The 22,894-nt window shown below is 45.2% G+C and overlaps 1 protein-coding gene across 7 annotated transcripts in view; it reads left to right on the top strand.

Annotated features, from left to right (window-relative positions):
• Window positions 1–1,001: 1,001 nt before the first annotated feature.
• CRTC1 (CREB regulated transcription coactivator 1) overlaps window positions 1,002–22,894 on the top strand; it is a 113,532-nt gene continuing 91,639 nt past the window's right edge. For all 7 annotated transcript variants that reach the window (XM_031948184.1, XM_031948181.1, XM_031948180.1 and 4 more), the window contains exon 1: window positions 1,002–1,167. In XM_031948184.1, coding sequence (XP_031804044.1) covers window positions 1,042–1,167 — 126 coding nt within the window. In that variant the 5' untranslated portion in view covers window positions 1,002–1,041. The remainder of the gene's footprint in view (window positions 1,168–22,894) is intronic.

The raw sequence follows: 22,894 nt of genomic DNA, 5'->3' as shown, positions 1-22,894 counted from the left end.
TAAGCGCTATTTCTCAGCCGTAGACCTGAGACATTGGAGTCGGGAGAGACTTGAGTATGCAGAATGCCAGAGCTCACCGAGCTCAAGCCCCCCCAGAGAGGGGCAGGGTTGTGGGAGACCCTGACCCTGTGGGGGACCTGACCCTGTGGGGGACCCGGACCCTGTGGGGGACCTGACCTTGTGGGGGACCCGGACCCTGTGGGGGGCCTTGATCCTGTGGGGGGCCTTGATCCTGTGGGGGACCCGGACCCTGTGGGGGCCCCGGACCCTGTGGGGGACCCGGGCCCTGTGGGGGACCCGGATCCTGTGGGGGGCCTTGATCCTGTGGGGGACCCGGACCCTGGCCCTGTGGGGGACCCTGACCCTGTGGGGGACCCGGACCCTGTGGGGGACCCTGGCCCTGTGGGGGACCCGGACCCTGTGGGGGACCCGGGCCCTGTGGGGGACCCTGGCCCTGTGGGGGACCCGGACCCTGTGGGGGACCTGGCCCTGTGGGGGACCCGGGCCCTGGCCCTGTGGGGGGGTCACGAGGAGCCGCGGGAGGGCGGGGCAGAGGACTGGCTCCGCACACCTGTTAGGGGGCTGGCTGCAGGGAAGAGACCCGGGTACAACTAGGGGAGGAGGCAGCGAGCGCCGGAAGCGGCGGACGGGAGCGAGGGCGGCGGCGCTTGCAGGCCGGTGTGGGAGCGAGCGCGCCGGGGCCCCAAGCGGAGAAGGGCAGGAAGGCGCGCGCCCGCGCGCCCGCCCCTGCCCGGAGCTAGGGAGCCCCGGCTGCTGCCCCGGGCGGGCGCCGCGGACCAGCCCGTGGCGCCTGCGCCTTAGCGCTTAGCGCCCGCTCCCTCCCTCTCCTCGCCGTCTTCTCCCTGCCGCGCAGGCGTCTTCCCTCCGGCTCTGCGCGCGGCCTGGTGCGCCTGCGCGAGGAATCCGCCGGCGGCGCTTGCGCGCTGCGGCCGCCAGCGGCCCGGCCCGGCGCCTGCGCGGTGGCCTTCGCTGGAGGAAGGGGAGGAGGAGGAGGAGGAGGAGACGGGAGGGGAGGAGAAGATGGCGACTTCGAACAATCCGCGGAAATTCAGCGAGAAGATCGCCCTGCACAACCAGAAGCAGGCGGAGGAGACGGCGGCCTTCGAGGAGGTGATGAAGGACCTTAGCCTGACGCGGGCGGCCCGGGTAAGAGAAGCCCCCTCCTCACCCGTCCTCACCCCCGCTCATCCCTCCCCTGATCATCCTCATCCTCCCCCTCCCCGCCCCCGGCGGGGGCGCGCACGGAGGGTGCGCGGGCACGAGGCGGGAACGCGCGCGGCCCCGACGGGCGCGGGGATGGGGGCGGGGGGCGCCGGGGGAGTGACCCGCTCTGAACTGGCGGAGCAGGTGACCCCTCCCTCGTGGGGTCCAGGGGGTGTGTGTAAATACTTGACCCCCTCCCTCACGGGGGTCTTGGGGGGAGCAGGTAACCCTTCCCTCACGGGGGGGTCTCTGGGCCCTCCCCCATGGGATGTTTTTGGGGAAGCAAGTGGTCTCTCCCCAGTCGGGGGGTCTGGAAGGTTAGCGGGTGGCCCCTCCCCCACGGGAGTCCGGGGGAGGAAGCAGGTGGGCCCCGCCCCCGCAGGGGACCGGGGTGGGGGGACAAGCGGGTGGTCCCTCCCCCTGGGGATCTTGGGGTGGGGGAGACAGGTGGTCCCTGCCCTAAGGGTCCTGATTGGAAGAAGCCCCCGCTCCCAAACAGCATCCCGAGATGACAGGTGTCCCCGGTCCGGAGCGCTACAGCGGAGCCAGGGCTAGGCAGAGTCAAGTTCAGCTGCCATCTCTGAGGCACAACTTGCAGAAAAGCGCTGGCGAGGGACGTTTAAAAAAATGTAACTTTTAATTGATGTCCCTATTTTTGTTACCAGAAAATTCTACTTTTTAGAGTCTGTGGGTAGGTGTTTTGTGCTAAGTCGAGTTCCTTACGAAGCTCCAAGGCTCTGGTGAACCCGCCGGTGCTTTCTTCCCCGACGTGGGGGACAGGTGCAGGTGGCTCTGCCCCTCCCGAGTCCTCCGGGAGCAGGTGCCTCCCCCCACGGCTGCACCGGCCCTAGCAGGGGGGAGCTCTAGAATTACTGTTGCCTTGATCCTATTGGGCATTGCCTGGGGTGGGGGAGAGGATGCAGGTGCCTTCGTTGGGTCTCATTCCAGAGAATACCCCTGCTTCCCGGGCCAGGAGAGGCAGCTGTGGTCAGTGTCATGCTTCCCAAGGCTTTTGAATATCAAAAAATTTCTTAGTTCCGACCACCCTTCCCAAATCATGGTAAATGTATATAATTTGTGTCCAGTGATTTGAGAGAATAATGACAAAAATCCACTCTGAATTCAGCATCACTTTTAAATAACTATGTATTTTAATCACAGTAGCATTAACATATTTTGAAAAAAAAAACAATACATATGTATGAAACATTTTTTTCAGGCTATAAAAGGTCTGTTTGCTTACTTATGGATTTGATGATCTCTTGGCTTTCTTGCTAATAACTCCATGACCACCCGCTACCACCCAAAAATGTTGCTCACAGATTGGAAACTATTAGACTAATTTGAGTCAGGAAATCTATTTTCTTTTTCTTCTTCCACTCCTTTTGTTAATTGTATATTTAGCCATTTAGCAAACATGTGCCTTGGTTCTTTCATCTATCAAATTACAATGTCTTCTCTGCCTATTGGCCATTGTGAGGCAATAAATAATAAAACGAGGTGAGAGACCTTTGAAAGATTAAAAGTGACATAATAGTAGTATAAGATCTTCTTGTTAATTTTACAGAGCATCGGAGATCCCGTGTCTTATATAGTTCTTAGTGATAGCTGGGAGGCTAGGAAGCTCAGCTTCATCATGCAGAAGGGTCTGCATCTGGTCCCCTTCCTGGCTGTGGTTGCCTGCTCATAGTTTCGCCCCTTGATATCTCCACAGTGAAGCAGGGACAGGCTGGTTACCCAAGGAAACCACTTGGTAATGGAAATATCATTGAACTTGGAGTCTGGAGATTTGGATTTGAGCCTCAGTTCAGCATATTAGTTAGTCAGTCAGTTGGTTCAGGCATTGTGCTGAGCAATGGGGATACAAGGATTGACCAAAAAAAAAAAAAAAAAAAAAATAGTCCCTGTCCTTAAGGTGCTTATTTTCCAATATAAAGAAATCAACTCTGTGACCCTTCCACTTTTTGAGCCTTGTAGTTGTCTCATTGGTAAAATGAAGCCAATAACATTTGTTCTACTCGTCTTAAAGGGTTATTTCATAAAAATTGGACTATGAGTGTAAAACCCCAAAATTTAAAGTATTATATAAATGCTTGTTATTGTGGTGGCTCCCCCTCTCTTTCTCTTAGGGTGCTTGAGCTGTGGGTGAAGATGAGCTATATTTATTATAGGAAAGGTATACAAATACCATTTTAATGCGTCTACTTATGTTACTCCTGGGCTTTAAAGCAGGCTTTTGTGTTTCCTTATTGCCCAGAGGTTCAAAGACAAAGGCCTCAGCCTGGGCACAGGAGGGCCTTCCTCCTATCAGGCTTCCTCCCATCTTACCACCTTTGTTTCACATTCTCCATGCACTCTGCACGTCCATTCTGCCCACTCACACTCGTCAGGGCCTGCAAATCTCTCACTTGCATTATTGCAATATGGGCCTCTATTTGGCCTCCTGTCCACTCTCCATTTGGCGGCCCCAGCATTTCTGGGCTCTCCTCCCTCACTCTTGCCCATCCCCCACATACTGCCCAATTGGTCTTCCCAAAGCACAAGTTGGACACGGTCCTTCCCCTTCTCCATAATTTCAGGGGCGCTCTAGCCTTTGAGAATGAAATATAGACTCTGTTGGCAGACCAGAACTCTTTACCACCTGGGCGTACTTGACCTTTTTAGGTTCCTTTACACCTTCTTCCCCTTTCTATTCAATTTCCATTCCTTCTAAAAGCCCATTCTACCTGGCTCCTCACCTTTCCTTGTCTCAGGTTCTTCTTCCTTCCTTTAACCTCTTAGAAGCCCTGGCTCGTTTCCAAGTTTAGCTCATGAGCCACTTTCTCCAGAATGCCTTTCTTGTTGCCCCCACTCCCAAATTACCTAATATTTATCTTGTTTATACTCATAGATGTATATAGCTCCCCCATTAGAAAGCTCCCTGAACACAGAGATTATTTTATTTTTGTATTTGTGTCTCTAGTATCTGGGACAGAGCAAGAAGAAGTAAACTCATGTTGGTTGATGACCATCTTCTTGTTTATTTGTGCAGATTGTCATCCATTTTAGACAGTCAGTAAGCATTTATTAAGCACTTACTATTTGTTAAGTATGGAGCGGGCATACTATATGCTAGATGCCGCAGTGGATGGAGCACTGGGCTTGGAATCTGGAAGGGCCTTTTTCCTTGGTTCAAATCTGGCCTTAGGGGCTTGCTGGTTGTGTGATCCTGGGCAAGTCACTTAGCCCTGTTTGCTTCAGTTTCCTCATCTGTAAAGTAAGCTAGAGAATAAAGCAGCAAACCACTCTAGTATTTTTGCCAAGAAAATCCCAAATGGAGTCATGAAGAGTGGGACATGACTGAAGAGACTCAATAACATTCGTTTACGATGGGGAAGTGGGAGCACTAAGAAGTCTATAGAAAGGTTTCTTGTAGAAGGTGATGGTTGGAACTTGAAGGAGGCAGAAATAAGGAAGGAGAGCATTGTAGGCATGAGGGAAGGTGGGGGGGATGCCTGGAGCTGGGACATGGAATGTTGGGTTTGAGGAGCAGCCAGGAAGCTGGTGGCACTGGGTGGCAGGGCACGATCCTTCTGATCTCACATGGGGAAGGCTTTTCTCTTCTCAGTCTCCTCCCTGAAACCTCCCTCAAGGCCCTTCCTCTTGCTCCTAAGATTTGTTTTTCCTAGGCCTGTGATTTCATTGGTGTAGGGGTTTGGGGGGGGGGAGATCTCTCCCCCAGGGCTGACAGACACCTCTTTTGCAATCTGAGATCCTGGAGTGTTGCTGAGGCCACTGAGAGGTGAAGTAACTTTTTCAGAGCCTCAATCAGTGTATGTCAGGGCTGGGTCTAGAAGCCCATTCTCTATTTCCTATGCCAAGCTGCATCTCTCCCCTTTCACTGCCTGCCTTGTAGTATACTCATTTGTATACATGACCTAATCCTGTCCCCCCCACTAGATTGTAAACTCCTGGAGTGGAGGGTACAGGAGGGCAGAATATCATCCTTTTTCATTTTTTCATCAGGGCTCAGTACAGTGTCTTAATACCAAGTAGGTGCTTAATTAATGCTAGTTGCGTGTTAAATCATTGCACCATTTCCACATTTTCATGTGCTTTTTGTGCTGCCCTCCCCTTTGCTAAAAGGCAAACTCTGCAGAGTTGCTGTGGCCAGATTGGATTGTCAGAGCTAGTATGAGAAAGGAGGGGCTCCTGGTTCATGTTTCTACCTACTGCTTTCTCCGGGCCTCCGGTAAGGGGCCTGTGGTGAAGATCTGAGGGCTGGGGCCAGTGGGGAGAGATTTTAAACCTCCAGTGCCCCTCCTTGGAAGTGTTCTGTGAACAGTGTCGGTCTACCTAGAACAGGTGTAAGCCAAGTGAAGTCATGGGGTTGGAGTCACCGATACTGTTACTCTTATGTTCTACTAATTGTTATCCCTGGTAATTAGTGTGCCTTTAGTTGCTTCTAGCCTTAGGAAACACCATAATTAGACATTGCGGTATATCTTGTCACTCGGAGGAGCGTCAGGCCAGGTTTTTATGCTGTGTGTTTTGTATGTGTCAGGAGATGGTCAGAAAGGGTTAAGACTTCTTGGCCATCTGCTGGTGGGGAGCCAGGGGCTAGGAGAGATTTTGTTTCTTAGTGACTAGCTCATCTCTGAGATTGCCAGCTTTAGTCTTATTACTGTATTAATAATGCCTTGCATACAGTAGGAGCTTAATTGAATTGAATTAAAAAAGAAAATGAAGGCCGATTGGTAGCTATGCACAGGAATAGCAATGGTTGTCTAGAGCCCTAGGAGATGGGGGGAAACTGGACCTTTAGGGAAGGATTCCCTGCCCTGGGCTCCAGTGTCAGTTCCGGCATTGATCAGACCTGTGGCCTCAGGAAAGTCTCCAGTCTTTCTGAGCCTCAGATTTCTTGCTTGTAAAAAGAGGGGGTTCCAGCTAAGTTATCATTGGGGTGCCTGCCAGTGAACCATCAATGAATCTGTAGCATCTAGACCATAAAAGCTGGGAGGGAGGAAAGAGACTGGGCCTGTCCTTCCTCTCCTTTTGTCTTCCACAACCCAACCATCTGAGGGTCAGAGGGTCCTGAGCTGGAAGAGACCCTTGAGACCCGCTATCCTAGAGCCTGCCTGCAACAGTGAAGTGACTTGTTTGAGAGGGAGGGTCAGAGGTCAGAGCCCTTTTTTCAGGGCTCTTGGTTTGCCTCTTTCACAAGATCACACCATCATATCATATGCTGACATAATGCTGTCATTGAGGCAGGGTTATAGAACTAGGCCATTTTACAGATGAGAAAATGAGGTTCAGGAAAGGGAACTTATTGGCCCTTTGGAACCAAACTATACAGGATCAAAGTTTATTAATAGCTAGCCTTTATAAGGGCTGCTAGAGCACTGGGCCTGGAGTAGGGTAGACCTGATATCAAATGCTGCCTCAATTATTAGCTGTGTGACTCTGGGCAAGCGTTTGCCCTGTTTCTTCATCTGTAAAATTACCTGGAGAAGGAAATGGCAAACCAAGCACTCCAGTATTTCTGCCATGGAAATCCCAAATGGAGTCATGGACTGGGAAATGACTGAATAATAGCAAAAAAGCATTTATTTCTATAGAACTTTAGAATTTGTAGTGTGCTTTATGTGGATTACTTTATTTGATCCTGGAATTTGAACTTGAGTCTCGCTGATACCATGTCTTTTATGTCTATAATACTACTCTATGAGCTTAGAACATTTTCACTGCTGACGTCTCTTTCAGTACTTATTGTGTTCTAGGGTCTCTCAGCTCAGAAATTCTGTGTTCCATGGTCAAGGTTTCTTTCTCTCTCTGCTCTTTCTCTCTTGGTATTTTCATTAGATTCTGTGGTTTCAGTGGTCATCTTGATGCAAATAAACCAGAGCTATATGTCCAGCTCTAATTTTTCTCTGGAAGTAAGTCCTAAGCTGATTAATTCTCTCACTAACTGCCCTTTTTGGGTATCTAGATATCGATGCCCCCTAGGCTTCTTAAATTCAACATGTTCAAAACCAAACTCATTACCTTTCCCCTCAAACTCTCCCCTTTTCCCATTTTTAATTAATTAATTGATTAATTTTAAATACACATTGCTTTATGAATCATGTTGGGAGAGAAAAATCAGAACAAAAGAGGAAAAAAAAAACATGGGGGAGAGGAAAAAAACAAACAAACAAAAAAGAAGTGAACATAGCATGTGTTGATTTACATACATTCAATCTCCAGAGTTCTCTCTGGATACAGATGGCACTTTCTGTCCAAAGTCTATTGGGATTGTCATGGATCACTAATCATTGAGAAGAACCAAGTCTTTCCTAGTTGATCATTGCATATTCTTGCTGTTATTGTGTCCAATATTCCTGGTTCAGTTTGTTTCGCTCAGCACCAGTTCATGTCCCCATCTTTCTAATTACTGTCCAGGGTACCACCATCCTCCTCCTCAAGCTTCATTTATAATCACTCAACATGTTCTGTGTATTGTTATTAGTAACTCTGTTACTAACATTAGGTAACATTAGTTACTAATCCTACAGAATTACAATTAGTAACTGTTCCTTCTCTCTGTTGCCACAGTCTCCACTCTAGTATAGACCCTTATCTCTTTACACCTAGACTTCTGCAGTAGCCTGCTGGTGAGTCTCCCTGCCTCAAATATTTCCCCACTCTAGCCCATTGTGCACCCAGGTGCCAAAGCAGTTTTCCTAAATCACAGGTTTGACCACATCACTCCCCTACTCAGCATACTTCACTTGGCTTTCTCTTACTTCTAGATTGAATATAAGACTCTTGGTTTGTTGTGTACAGACTCACAATCTGGCCCCTTTCCACCTTTCCAATCTTCTTATACTTTACTTCCTCTGATCTACCTATACTTACTTGCTGTTCCTTGCATGTAAAACTCCATGTAAAACTCTGTGGCAGAAATGAGATTTGTACAATCTGGGTCTTTTGACTCCGGAGCCTGTCCTCTTTCTCCTGTGTCACGTGTTCTTGAAAACCCAGGGGCATTTCCACACTTCTGTGTGGCTTCAGAAGACTTTCCTGAAATTGGCTGGTAGCTTCATAATATCCACCCAAATGAATACCCACTTGTCAATTTGCCTTATTTGCCTGTCAAACTATTGAAGCTCTTTTGTTAGTCTTGCAAACCCTAAAATGTATGTGTTTTGTGAATTCTTTCTGCTCAGGTAGGTGAATTGGTACCTGGACTCTCATAAGGGCCTATGAGCAATTGAGACAGGAAAGGAAGGAAGGAAGTTGGAGCTCTGGACAGTTAGAAAGACGTCTGGGTGATTTTCAGTCTAAAAGAAGATTCAACTACAAATCAGAACTCCTGTTTTTGATTTGATAATATGTTCCTCAGTTTTGTGACCCGGATCAAAAGTTTCTATTCCATGGCATTGGGCTGAATATCTTCCAGTGTTAACTATTGGGTCTACTGTATTCTTAGAATCTGCAGATGAGAGATATGTCCCTGTTCTTAGTAACAGAATTTGTATTCAAACTTTGAAACCAGAAACCTTTCAGGGGTGATTTTCTCATCTTTTTCTTGTCTGAGTTTGATTCAGATAAGTGTGAACCCTTGTGCTGTGTGCTGGGAATAAATTCTGAGATGAAATAGGGCAGCCTCTCTCTCCAAGGAGCTTAGAATCTAGTAGGGGAAGCAGCTTGCTTTAATGGAGTTATTCTTCAATATATCAGCGATTGTGGTTTTCCTCAATGTACATTCACTGATGCAGATTGCAACCCCTTTTTGATTTAATAGACAGCTTGTCTTTGAGAGTTGCTATTGCTGAAAAATTTATCTTTCTGCAACCATACTGGCTAAACTTAGTTGTTATTGGGATGAAAAGCACAGAATTCATTATCAGAGCCATCCTTTGATTATCAACATTATTGGAGATGAGATATATACACAAATGTTTTCCCTCTTTACCTGTTGAAGTCCAGCTGGTCCTTTAGAGACCAAATGGTTGCTATGTGAAGCCTTTATAGCAGCCCTACCCTCTCCTTGAAGGACAACGTTCACGGTTTGAGAGGCTACAGTATAACAGATTATATTTGTTCTCGTTGGCCCCAGGGAAAAGGAGAAGCAATGGGTAGAAATTGTGGGGAGATGGTTTTTTTTTTTTTTTGGCTCAGTATGAGGAAAAACTTCTTAATAGCTGGAACTGTTCCAAAGTAGAATTGGTTGCCTCAGGAGGTAGTGGCTTCCCCTTCAATAAAGTTCTTCAGACATAGGTTGAATGATCACTTGTTTGGAATTTTGTATGTGATTTCCTGTACAGGTGTGGGTGGGCCCAAGATTCCTTCCAGCTCAGCGTCTGGGGCTATGACAGGGAGTGATAGAGAGAAGAATGATTCAGGAAAATCTTCCTGGAAGAAGCCATGCGGTGTCTGGTAAGGGCCACGAAAGGATGGATTTCCACTGATGGAGGTGGGAGGAGGGGAGCTAGTGGGTAAAAATCTACTCCAGGCGAGGGAGGAATAATGTAAACTAAGTGAGAAAGGGCTAAAGAAGGAAAAAAAAAGAATGACTGAAGAAGTTGGCCAGGTTGGCTGTGGTATCTGGTGTGTGCAGGGGGCTGTGTAAACAAGACTGGAAAATCAAAACAAAAATAACCCAAACAAGACACATTGTGATGTCTTGGATAGAGTCCTGCCTGTAACATACACTGGCGAGTCAGTTAACCTCAGGCGAGTCAGTAAACATTGGTTAAGCACCTACCATATTCCAAGCCCTGTTCATAGTTCTTGGGATACAAAGAAAGGCCCTTGAGGAGTTTCAAATCTAGTGAGGGAGACTATGCATCCAAAAGAAACAGAAAAGGGAGAATACTTTTGGGATCTTAGGCAGAGTCTGAGGAGATCTGAGTTATAGTGTGCTTTTCACCTTGCAGGGTAAGGCAGACACTTAGCAAGTGATGAGGTAAATGTCCCAGGCACTTTCCTTGAGTGGAGGATCTGGGGGGAGTGCCCAGGTGTCTCTCCACCCTGCACCAGGACAGGCAGAAATGCTGAGAAGGTCTGAGCTCCCAAGTGGATTTCATCCTGCAGAATGATTGGTTTCTGGAGATCATGAAGTCCAGGACATAAACCAGAGGGGAAATGAACTTCTCAGTATTTTAGGCAAATTCTCTGACTGTTAGTTGCAGGAAGGTGCCTACCTCCATAGGTAAAAAGGGAGTTTTCTCATCTAAGAGTTCCTCATCTCAGTGAAATTCCCATCTTTGTAAATAATGAGAATATTACTTATTTCTGTGGCACTTTGCAGTTAAGTAAGCTCCTTCCTTGTGACTGCCCTATGTGACTGTAAAACCTCCTCACTTCTGTATCTCATCTAAAGGGTCACTTCTCTCTGATTCTCCTTTGCCCCCTCTCAGCAAGTTGTGTCTTCCCCCCCCCCCCCCCCCCCCCCCCCCCCCCCCCCCCCCCCCCGCCCCAAGTCATCTTAAGTCTATTTTGTCTGTCCATACCTGTCTATTTACATGATGTCTTCTGGGACTAGACTGTAAGCTCTGTGAGGGTAAGTATGCTTTGGTTTGATTTTTTGAGCTCTAGTGCTTACTTTAGTACTGTACATAGATACTTAATAAGGCTTTATTCATTGACTGATTGAAAAACTCCTCCCAGATTAGTAGCCTTGTTTTCCCCTTTCTACAAATGAGCAAACTGACCCCTTGAGTGGGAAGTGACTTGTCATTAGTCAGTCCCACAAGAAGCCAAGCTTAGTGACTCAGAGGGCCCTGCTCATTTGTAGGAGTCAGATGGTAGAAGGCTCGAGTGCCAGGCTTAGGAGCATCATGTCCAAGGAAGAGAAGCCTCTTATGTGAATCCCAGTTGAAAGGGAGCTTGGGCATCTACTGAAGAAGACTCACACTCTTTAGTGTGCCCTTGCCAGAGCAGCCCATGAAAGAGATGGGACAGAGGGTCAGAGGAAAGCAATCTTTTATTATAAACTTAGTATTTCATCTAAAATGTTCAAAGACGATTTAAAAAGGAAACAAAAGTTCTACAACAGTAAGTTCCAAAGTACTATGTTTTTAAACATTGCCTAACAACTTCAACTTGATAACAGAAAGGTTATTTGCTTCTATGCCTCCTTCTAGTTCCTTTTATTTCTGTGTATTTAAAGAAAATCTAGTGCTGTGATCATTACTATTTAATTCTGTGTAGTCATAGGCCTTGGGGACTCTATTTCGACTCTGTTTGCTTTGCTCTGTGGCTCACTATTTCTCTGTAGTCTTTATGTTTGTAATTGCTCACAGTGCAATAATATTTCATTATATGGAGTTATTGGTTTGTTTGACCATTCCCCCAGTTGTTGGATACATAGGTTGCTTTCAATTTTTGGTTATTACAAATAAACTGTGATGAATGCTTTTGGTATAGACAGGCCCTTTTTAAAATGACATCCTTAGGGTCTAGCAGTATCACAAGGTTAAAGGGTATGATTTGTAAGTCCTTTGTATATTGATTGCCTTATTGCTTTTGAAATGGATGTTTGGGTACAGATTGTGCAAACCTCCCTTTGGAGACTACCTAAGTTGATAGTTAATCAACAGGCATTTATGGGTGTCTTTCATGGATCAAGCATTCGGCAGCGCCCTCAGGATAGAAAGACTAAATAAACCCTCGGTTCAGGGGAAGAAAACATGTACATATATATATAAGCCTGTATAAATTAAATTATGAGGTGATTTGAGAGGAGGGGCACTAGCAGCTGGGTAGTTCATGAGAAGTCATTTTGGAGGTGGATTTGAGCTGAGCTTTGAAGAAAACAAGGGATATTAAAAGGCAGAGGTAAAGAGGGACACATTCTAGGTACACCCTGGAGAAAGCTTCCTTTCTCCTTGGTGGAGCTTTTTTGTATGGACTTTATGGCTCTCCTGGCACAGACAGGTGATAAAAAGTCTGAAGATATCCAGCATTGGTATGCTTGATATTTTTTGCATTTGGCTTAAATGGTGATGGCAGATTTCAGCTAAGATATGCTTTTATTTTAATGAAAGACCTTTTAGAAAGTTAGATTATTATGTAGTGTATTCAGAGTGGAATGGAAAATCAGGCAATCACAAAATAGCACTGAAAGCTTGCTATATGGTATGCAGAGATATATGATGGCTCTTGCCCTCCAAGACTTTACTGCTAGTTTGGGGGTGATGAGATGTTGACATAGTTAACTCTATTACAAATCATTGTGATAAGAACCTGGTGACATTGGGCGATTATATAGTTTTGGGGAGCGGGAAGCCCTGACTGGCCATCAGGAGATCTGAATTTTTAGTCCTGGCTTTGCCGTTAATTCACTGGGATCTAGGGGAGATCAGTTAACTGCTGTGGTTCTCCTCATCTGTGAAATAATGGTGTTGGGGTTGGATGGCATTCTTTGTTGCTGTGATATTTTGTTCTTTGTTTCCATAAGAGGGTGACTACAGGAAAAGGCTTGTCCTCTCTTCCCCTAGGGAGCTGCTCCCCAATAGAAAGGGCATGGGCTCAAATTTGCCTTCCTTTTTTTGTTTGCGCCATCTTTAGTTCCCATTCCACAGGGTGCAGGATGTGATTTCTAACGGTGACCAGCTGTTGGAAGGCTAGGCGTTGAGTGCCAGGCTACTCACACGGACTCTGCCTTCCTCAGCCATCTCTGGCTGGGTGGGTGATCCAGGTGCACAAACAGGGAAGCTAATAAAAGGCTTTGCCCAGGGGAGGAGTGGAAAAAGTCAATATTTATCATTTGCCGGATGTAAAAGGAGGGGCTCCTAGGGTAGCATCTTCAATTGCCTCTGTTGATTTTAGAGGAAATTGCCCCAGCAGAGATTCCAGAACACTGGGGATACTAGGAGGGCTACTCTTCTCCCAAAAGCCCTCCTGCGGCTTTGGGTCTTGGGGGACTGGATTGCAAAGATTGCTAGCTCAGCTTTTAGGAAACAGAGGACTTTCTTAGCTTTCTAGGAAAGGAAAACAAAAAAGAGGCTAAAAGGCCACAAGTGGCTGGAGGACATTGTTTCTCTGCCTCAAGTTGGATTCTAGATTAGAAACCCAGAGGCCTCCAAATCATCTGAGGCCATCAAATGACTTCTCTGGAATGACTCCAGGAGAGGCTGCTGGCCTGGGAATTAGAAGAACTGTAGTCAATTCCCCTCCCTGATGTGTTTCTCAGGTGTAAATGAAGATGGGTACTGGTCTCACTCTGGACTCACAGACCTTAAAGCGCTACAAAAGTGTTGTACAGTTATAGGACAGGCTGGAGAATGGGTCCAGAGACTCAGTGAGAAGGAATTGGAGGCCAAGCTGGAGGAGATCCCACGGGGCTGAGGAGATGTGGTGAAAGGAGAGTAGTCAGGAGGGCTGGCTTAGAACCTGGGCCTGTTTGGAGGCTAACTGCATGACCTAGACCACTCTGGCTGTCTCTAATATCTCCAAGATCTTTTCCAGTTCTGTGATTCTGGGATTTCCAGCCGTAGATGCCCCTAAGTGGGTCTTTAATCTCTCCCCATCAAGTGATGCTTCCCAAGACTAGGAATGTTTTCATTTAAAATCATCCTGAGAGTAAAAAGGGAATGGACTTAAATGGGAAGAAAGGAGTGTCTTTCTGTGCTCTTGGGTGGGATTATTCTGAAAATATGATGTCATTTCTATGTACTGTTAAATTATTTCAGAAGTGTCCACCCATGGTCTGTTCTTCTGGAATATATTTTTAAGCATCAGAAAGCCCAAACAATTAGGAAAAATAAAGGTTTCCTATAAGTCAGTTGCTTTAGTTGGTATATATTTTTAAAAAAGACATTTGGGTCGGAGCCTTGTATCCCTGTCAGCTTGGAGTCTGGCCCTCTGCATGGATGTTGCTGCCATAAATCCAAAACTGTTGTTGAATCACTGGGAAAGTTGCGTAGATTATGACTGGGCAGTCTGGTTCTGTTCAGTCCAGAATGGTGGAAAAGCCTGCGGCTTGAAAGTCCTGGGTTCAAGACAGATCCCACCTCTTCTTACCTTTAGGACCATAATGGGATCAGCTTCCCTTCTCAGAGCCTTAGTTCATTCATTGTTTACGTAGGACTGTTAATCCTTGTGCTGGGGAATCACATGAGATCCTATAGCAGGTGTTCTTCAGACTTTACAATCTTAGAATTTAACATGAGCTATTGTCAAACTGTGGAGGCAACTGGGTGGCTCAGTGGATGAGTCCTCCCTAGAATCAAGACTTGAGTTCGAATCTGCCCTTAGATAGCTCATTTAATCTTTGTTTGCCCTAATCCACTTGAAGAAGGCAATGGCAACCCTCCTCTTTCCCCCCAGTGTCTTTGCCAAAAAAAAATCCCAGAGAAAGTATGGGCCACAGGGCACCACAGTAAAGCATTCTAGAAACAAGAGTAATCATTATCACTGTTGTAGTGACAGTCTGAAAGCCCTCTGAGGCGTTTACTAGTGTGATGGATGAAATCACATCTTGCAAGCTTTGTTAGCGAGGTGTAATGGGAAGAGTCCTAGGTTGGGAGTTGGAACCACTGAGTGCAGATCCTTGCTCTGCTATTTGCCCGTGTGACTGTGGTTAAGTCATTGGTGGAATAGCCTCTTCCCTCTGTGTCTTTATTTTCCTTGTTTGTGAGATGAGTGGCCTGGGCTAGATTATTTCTGAGGGCCCTTCCAGTTCTGAATTCCATGAATTAGTATTATTAGTTGCTTTAAATGAGAACGATTAGCTCAGTGTTATCAGCTGAGACCCTGGTTGTTTTCATTGAGTGGATTGGGCTAGAAGCCAGCAAGAGTTGCCTGAATAAGCTTTGTAATAATTCTGATTGCCCAGAGCACAGTATGTAACTTAGAGTGATAGAGAAAAATACTCTTATTAAAGGACTTATTCTCTGATTTAGCAACCTGAGAAGTGCTTTGAGTCTTTTCTGGAAACCAAGAGTGAATTTAGGTTCTAATTTCATAAACAAAATTATTGTTTTAGTTGTCTAACCTGTTATTCTGCTAATAATTGTAATTGTACCTAAAAAGTGGCATGGTATGCTTTGAGACTGAATGTACAATGTTCTCCCTCATAGCAGTGAACTCATTGTTTGTCAATACCCATTTTGTCAATCACTGAATAATTACAGGGTATCTCTTAGTCTCATGCACTTTTTAATTATTTTTGAATGTACTGTTGACATTTGCAGAGATTACTTGTGTGTAAAGTGATTTTGAGGAGCTTGTTGGTATCTCATTTGCAGGGGGAGAAGAGGGGTTATTAAAAACTACTGGATATTACCTTTCCTCTTTCTGCCTCATTTAAGTATAAACATCTAGTTTGATTCAAGCTGTATAAAAAGCCTCTTTCTTTGCTGATTGAAAAGAAATACACTATTTATTTGAAACATTTCAACGTAGAAGTAAAAATCCAAAACTTTGTAGGCTTCTTCCTCCTGATTGTCCCAAACTGGTACCATGAATACCTGAGACTGGGCCTGTGAGCAAGTCCCAACTGATCATTACAGCAGAAAGCTTGGAGGAGGAATCTGAGGAGTCAGTGTGCCTGGTGCCAGTGGCCTGGTTTTGCAAGGTCTCCGCCCTTCTGGTGTTCAGGACATGGTGGGGCTGAAAGTGAAAGGGTTACTTATGTTCTAGGATCCTAGGAATTTGCCATGGCACTAGATCACATGAAAATAAATTTCCCACAAGAGTTAAGTTACTGTTCCGGTACCTCTTTCAGAGAGAGTGTGAGTTTTGGAAGGGAAATAGTCCATATGACCATGTCTTGTAGTGCTTCGTTCAGCTCAACAAGTAGACTGAGCCAGGGTCTGTGAAGCACCTAACATAAGGAAAGGAGAGGGGAAGGGGATAGATGGAGGAAGGGACAGAGAAAGAGGAAGGGAGACAAAGACGGAGAAAAAGAGAGCAAGAGAGAGAAGGAAAAAGAGAAAGTAGAGAAACAGAGAGGGGCGAAGGGGGAGGGAGGAGAGAGAGAGAGAGAGAGAGAGAGAGAGAGAGAGCGAGAGCGCAAACGAGTGAGCTTGGGAGAAAGGTGCTGCAGTGATTTATCAGTACAGTAATAGAGTAGGTTGGAAGAAGTGCAAAGAGATATAATGAAGTACTTTGCCAGGAAGGATTCCTATTTTATGCCCAAGGGAATTAAGGATGGCTTTAAATCTGCTACTGTGAATTACAGAATTTTAGACCTGAGGAGGACCTAAGGAAAAAGCTTTGTCCAATTCCCTCATTTTCAAGAAAGAAGAAATTGTGACCTATAATGTGTCCATAGTCACTGAATTAACAAGTGACAGAGCTGGGGTTTGAACTTGGGTCTTTTTGTTCTTTCCTTGAAACCATGATGCCTCTCCCTTCTATGTCTTCCATGCATATATCAACAAAATGGGCTCCTTGGTTGTTCAGACTACCTGAACGAAGTCTTTCTCAGAACCCCTGAGTGGCTCCCAGTTATATCTTGAATGAAATGGCAACTATTGTTTTTCATTCATTTATTAGTTGCTTTAAGCATTGTTGATCACTTGTCCCTTTTTCTGAAATGCTCTTCTTGCTATCTCTCAGCCTGCACTTTAATAACTGACATTTATATAACACTTTAAGGTTTGCAAAGAATCTTATGTACTTTCTCATTTGAACTTCACAGCCTTTACAATCCTTGGAATCATGGATAGCAGATTGTTTCACTGTGCTGATCTTCAAATTTATGCTTTGTAAAATGGAGATCATAATCCTTGTGCTACCTACTTCACAGGATTATTGAAAAGAAAGGACTTTGCAAAGTATGAGGGGCTGGAGAAAAGTAAACTTGGGATATTATTTGAGAAAATAATAAAATGAATGCATAGTTTTCCTTCATAAAAGTTGGCTAGGAGGCTGGAAGTAGAATAATATTAATCTTTCTGTTTACAAATAGCTGAACTGGTGACTTCCCCTACTTTGCTTTTTCTTGGAAAAACATGGTTCCTGAGCCGTGGGAGAGTGCCGGCTTCACCTGCCCAGGAAGGTTTTCATCATAAATGAGAATGAAATCCCATCTTGTCCAGATGTTGCCATTGGACCGGAACATGGAATTCAGAATGTGGGACAGGGATCGTGCTTACTCTCCTCAGGCTGTTCCTATTACAGTTCCCTTCCACCCGCCCAGTGGAAATCCAGCTCATCCTTTAACACTCAGTTCAGCCTTGTCTGGCCCTTAGTCTGAAGAAGCTGTCCTCCCCCTTCTCTCTCCTCCCCAGCATTCTGTTTGCCATCTCCCCTACTCATTTATCATGCATTGTTTTTACTGTTGTTCTTTGTTATATTGTAATGTTGCAGCAGTACTGGGAGTGCTGCCTTATGAGGCTTGAATTTGAATCCTGCCTTGGCTTGGCTGCTCTTTAGGGTGTCCCTTTTTTTCTATCTTAGATTCATTAGTCATAAAATGGGGATGATGTTTTTTGTCCTTTTTGGCTCACAGGACATTTGTGAGGAAAGTACTTTTTAAACCTTCAAATACCATATGGATCTGAACTGCTATTATTTGTCATCTATTGGTAACTGTAAGATTGCAGGAGGCCCCGGGTTGGACATTTGGCATAAGTGAGAGGTCAAAAAAAGAGAGCCCCGGGACTCCACCGGGTCCATCCAGACAAGGTTGAGGGATGAGGATGCATGGAAGGATGTGAATCAGAATCAGGCTCCACCAGTCCATAGTCTGTGGGCTAGGCATTGTGCTAGGTGTCAGGGATGCAGAGACAAAAACTGAAGTCCTCTTCACGCTTGAGGAGTTTCCATTCTGTCAGAAAAGATAACAGGTACATTTGTCATTACATGAGAGGACCTCCAGGGCCATCTCCAGTCATCTTGATTTGTGTTTGGTCACTGGACCCAGGTGGCTCTGGAAGGGAAAGGGAGGCCCAGCCCTTCCTCCCTCAAATCCACTTCACATCATGTCATGGCATCCCCTCCCGTCTGTCATGGTCCTCTTTAAGAGCAAAGGACAAACCACAACAATAACAAGTGGCAGTGGGGAGGGGCAGGAAAGGCTTTGTGTCAGAGGTAGGGCTTGGATTACATCTTGAAGGAAGGGGAAAGTATGGAGGAAATGCATTCCATGCATGGAGGACATGGGCAGCACAAATATGGGACAGCAAAGAGAAATGAAGGCTGTGTTACTGGGATGGCAAGAAGGCTCATATGGTAGGACCACAGAATGTGGAAGAAAGAATCATGTCCGTTGAGGCTGGGAGCGTAGGCTGTGTAGAGTGTTAGCGTTTGATCCTAAAGGCAATGGGGAACCACTGAAGTTTATCTAGTAGTGAATGACATGGTCAGATCTACAGTTAAGGGAAACCACTTAGGCAGCATCCTGGAGAGTGAGTTCGAGTGAAGAGTGACCTGAGACTGGGAGACCAGTTAAGAGGTCCCTGGGATAGTTCAGGCAAGAGCTAAGAACAGTGGCTAGCCTTTAATTCCCCTGTAAGGTTTACATAGAGGGGAGTGATCAAAAGTGATGAGGATTGAGACACAAGAACCATTTGGCAGGAAGAGGTCAGGCTTAACTTTGGGGAGAACAGTTTTGGTTGAATGATGCAGAAATGATAGCAAGGTTGTTCTTAGCTTTTTCTAGGCATTTGGTTGAGGAAGAGAGTTGTGATATAGGATAATAATTTGAGGGGATGCTTGGGATTAGTGAAGTTTTTTTTTAATTCACTAGTATTTTATTTTTCCAATTACATGTAAAATAGTTTTCGACATTCATTTTTGTAAGATTTTGTTTTCCAAATTTTTTCTCCCTCCTTCATCTCCCCCTCCCCAAGATAGCAAGCAATGTGATATAGGTTATACACGTTTAGTGAAAATTTTTTTAAGGATGGGGAGACTCAGACATGAAAGAAATAATAGCCAAGGAGAGCCTGAAAATGAAGAAGATGGGTCTGACTGAGTGGCCAGTCTGCTAGAGAAGAAGTGGCTGAGGCCCTTGATAAGTTGGCTTTGGCATGAGAAGGGCTATCTCATTATCAGAAACTAGAATGAAGGAGGAGGCAGGGAAGGTGATGTGAGGGGAGTTTGAGATGAAGAGAATGGGAGAAAAGGGAACTCACATAGAATGACCTCAATTTCTTAGTAATGAGTGAAATCTTCTGCTGAGAAAGTAAGGGAACTTATTGGAGGTTTGAGGAGAGGAGAGGAAGTTTGGAATAATTCCTTTGGGGAGGGAGATAAAAAATTAACCAGAATGGGGATAGAAGGGATCTCCTTGCTAGATTGAAGGCCCAGTTATATACATGTGTATATAATTGGTTAGATTATATTCCTTTTGTAGTTCACCCAGCCAGCACAATTGTGTGGCTTCCCCTGGCTTTCTTTGGCAGCCTGTGAGGAGAAACATCGTTACCCAGGATGAAGAGCCATGAGCAAATTGTAATCTGTGCTGTTAGAAAAAAGTCCTCATGTTGATGAGATCATAAATCCATCAGGGTATCGAAGTACCATCATTTGTCCTGTATCTAGACTATAGGGCCCATGAGGACAAGAGACTGTGCCTTCTTCATCCTTGTGCTTTCCCCAGCACTGAGCCCAGCCCTCCTCCCATAGCGGCTGCCCAATAATGTTTCTTGATTGAACGAAGAGAATGTTAGTCTTCCTGTAGACCAGCCATGGCCAGGGAATGCCCAGGGAGTGCCCGGGCCAGTCTGCAGTTCAGCCACCTAATTGGTCTGTTGTGGTAATGGGGCTGGAGAAGAGACGAGGCCGTGGTTGACAGCTCTGGGCTGGGTTGGCAGAGAAGAGAGAGAAGAGCCAGTCCACATGCTCCGCCCCCAGCAGCGGGGGGCGGCGGCTATGTTTAGTTGTTCCCCAAACTGTGTGGGGGCTGTTGGAGCCTGGTGGAGGGGGAACGGCAACAGGATGGCATGGTGGCTCAGCTGGGAGCCCCGCCGTGGGCCAGCCACCTCCTCCCTGATGGCCAGCTTCAGGAATGAAGCACTGAGTCACAGAATGTCCGAGCTGGAAGGGACCTTGGACCATATTAGATAGAGCCTTTGCTCTAAGAGGCTTTGTGACACTGAATGTCAGGAGTGAAAGGGACCTGAGAAGGTATAGCACAACAGTAAGGAAAACCGGATTGCTGAGGTCTCAGCTAGTGATCACAAGAGCTTTCCTTTTACAGAGGAAGGTGCCAGGTCCAGGACAGAAGCAGTGGCTAGCCTAAGGTTACACACTGGGTCCCAATGACTTCTAGAGGGGGAGAAGGGACCCTAAAGACTTCTAATAGTTAAGTGTCTGGAGGAAGTACAGTAAATGTACTTTGGGAATTTGGCTAGGACTGGACCCATGTGCTATTTGGCCCATATGGATACTTTTTCTATGCATTGTTCCCTATCCCTTGGACTCATTCCTGGTGCTATATTCACACCTACATCCTTTCTTAGCCACAGACTCATACTAGAGATATTGTTTTAGGCTTTATGGTCTCCTGTGTAGGGAACTGGGTCAGGAGGCAGGAGATCTTGGCTTGGTTTTCCATTTTGTCACTGTGGGGCAGCTTAGTTAGCTTTCCTGCTGTTGTGCTTGGGTTAAATCATACTTGTCATTTTAGTACCTCTAGGTAATATTGAGAGGATCCATTTGAATATCTTGAGGTAGGGTATTGGATTGAGGACTGGTTTTGGAATCAGAGGCCTGGATTTAGGGGCTGGCCTCATCCTTCACTGGCCTGTGCACCTTGGGCCCTCCCTCAGCTACTGCTTCCTCCTTCTCAGTTTGGGTACTATCCTCACTTGACTTTGCAGGGGTCTGGTGATGTATATGTCTGTATTGATGTTATGTTTTTCATTTTTGATTTTAGAAAATAAATCAAGGAGTCAAGAATGGTGCCTATTTCTACGGCCTTTTCCAAGACACTGTAGAACTGAAAAATTGATATATATATAAATGGTGTGACGGAAATAAAGGTTGATAGGAAGGTGAGGATAGTCGTATCTTTGCCATTAGCTCTGTGACATATTGTGAGCCAGTTCCTCTCCCTGGGGTTAAGGTGAGCAAATTCAATTCAATTCCGTTTGACAAAGTACTGCCTGATTGGAAGGAAGGTGTTCATTGTATAAAAATAGTGAGAGCAAATAGTCCCTGTCCACAAGAAGCTTGTTTCCCTTGTCTGAAATCATACTCATCCATTAATATCCATCTCAATGTTGCTTTCTCTGTGAAGCCTTACCTTTTTCTCTTTGCTCCTTTCCTTACAACCTCTTAACCTCCAAATAAAAAAAAGAAAAGATCTTGTATAACTTGGATCTTATACAACTCTTTGTAATTATTTAATGTGTTTAATTATATTTATTTTTGCAGTAAGTGTATGCGCGCGCGCACGCGTGCATGTGTGTGTGTGTATATGTTTTGTATTGTCCCTACTAGACTAAGGGCAGGGAATGATACTTGTATTTTCTTTTTGGAGCTTGGATGAGTATTTTGTAGTTGGGCTCAGTAAATATTCTGCATATAGTAGGGAATTAATATATATTTGCTGAAGTGAATTAAATTGGATTGAACTAGATAATCCCTTAAGGTCCCTTTTAAAAAATAAATATATTTTTCCAATTACATGTAAAAACAGTTTTTAACGTCCTTTTTTTTTTTTTTTTTTTTTTTTAAGATTTTGAGTTTCAAATTCTCTTCCTCCTGAGGACCCTTTTAATCCCCCAAACCTGTGACTTGATGTGTGGTGACAATACTGAAGCCTTAATATTTATTGAATGTCAGCAATGGGAATACCAGCTGGCATCCTCTCTGGCTAGAGAAGCCTTCCCAAATGGGGATATTGTTTTCCTTCCTGAATAGCTCTGCAAAGAGAAATTTGGAGAAAAAACATTGGTCCAAAGCCTGCATTAGAAGTCTCTTGACCTCAAGTGCTTTGAAATAGTTCACGTCCATTTAGCATCTTTAGAAAATCAAGGACCAGTGTCATTGTGTTTTAGGATAAGGAAACTGAGGCTCAGGAAAGTAAAATTATTTTGCCCAAGGTCAGACAGTTAGTGGGAGAGCTAGGATCACTGGCTCCAAAGCCTCTGCCATCTCTTTCTGTGTTCGTATATGAACACAGAATATGTGTTATGAATATGAAGAGAAGTGGAATCCAAGCATTTGGTGGATCTGGTACCAGAATGCTGCTACACTGAAGAGATTCCGTCTCTACCGGGTGATTAGTTCTTTATTCCCTTTTCTTGTGTTAAATTTTTAATTTAAAAAATTGCTGCATTTCCTTAGCTTATCTTTTTCTGTTTCCATCACATCAAGTACTGAGGATGGGGTATGTGTAGTAAGCCAAATTGGAGCAGCTTGGGAGATAGTGTTTGTTGCATCATGATCTACTCTTGCTCCTTTGCCCATGAACACAGCCCAGAAAAGGCTTTGCTGTTGTTCACACAGTTCCCTGTGCCCAGACAGCCCTCCTTTATCTCCTCCCCTCTCTCATATCCATCCACCTGTTGAATCTCTACCCATCATGCTTCAAGGTCTTGGTGTAATACCACTGTCTGAGAAGCTTTCCTAAATGCTCCCAGGTAGAAAAAAATCTATTTTTTCTTGGATTTGGCATAGCACTATGGACTTCCATATTTATTTTATCCTATTTTGATTTAGTTCTTATATAAAAATCTCATGTTTATGGTATATATTGCCTCCCTAGTGCTGTGCTTGAAGTGACATGAGGTCATGGACAATG

This window comes from Sarcophilus harrisii, chromosome 1 (assembly GCF_902635505.1).
Source record: "Sarcophilus harrisii chromosome 1, mSarHar1.11, whole genome shotgun sequence".
NCBI classification, from domain to species: domain Eukaryota; kingdom Metazoa; phylum Chordata; class Mammalia; order Dasyuromorphia; family Dasyuridae; genus Sarcophilus; species Sarcophilus harrisii.
Note: the sequence above shows the minus strand (reverse complement) of the source record. Positions and strands in the feature narration are given on the sequence as shown.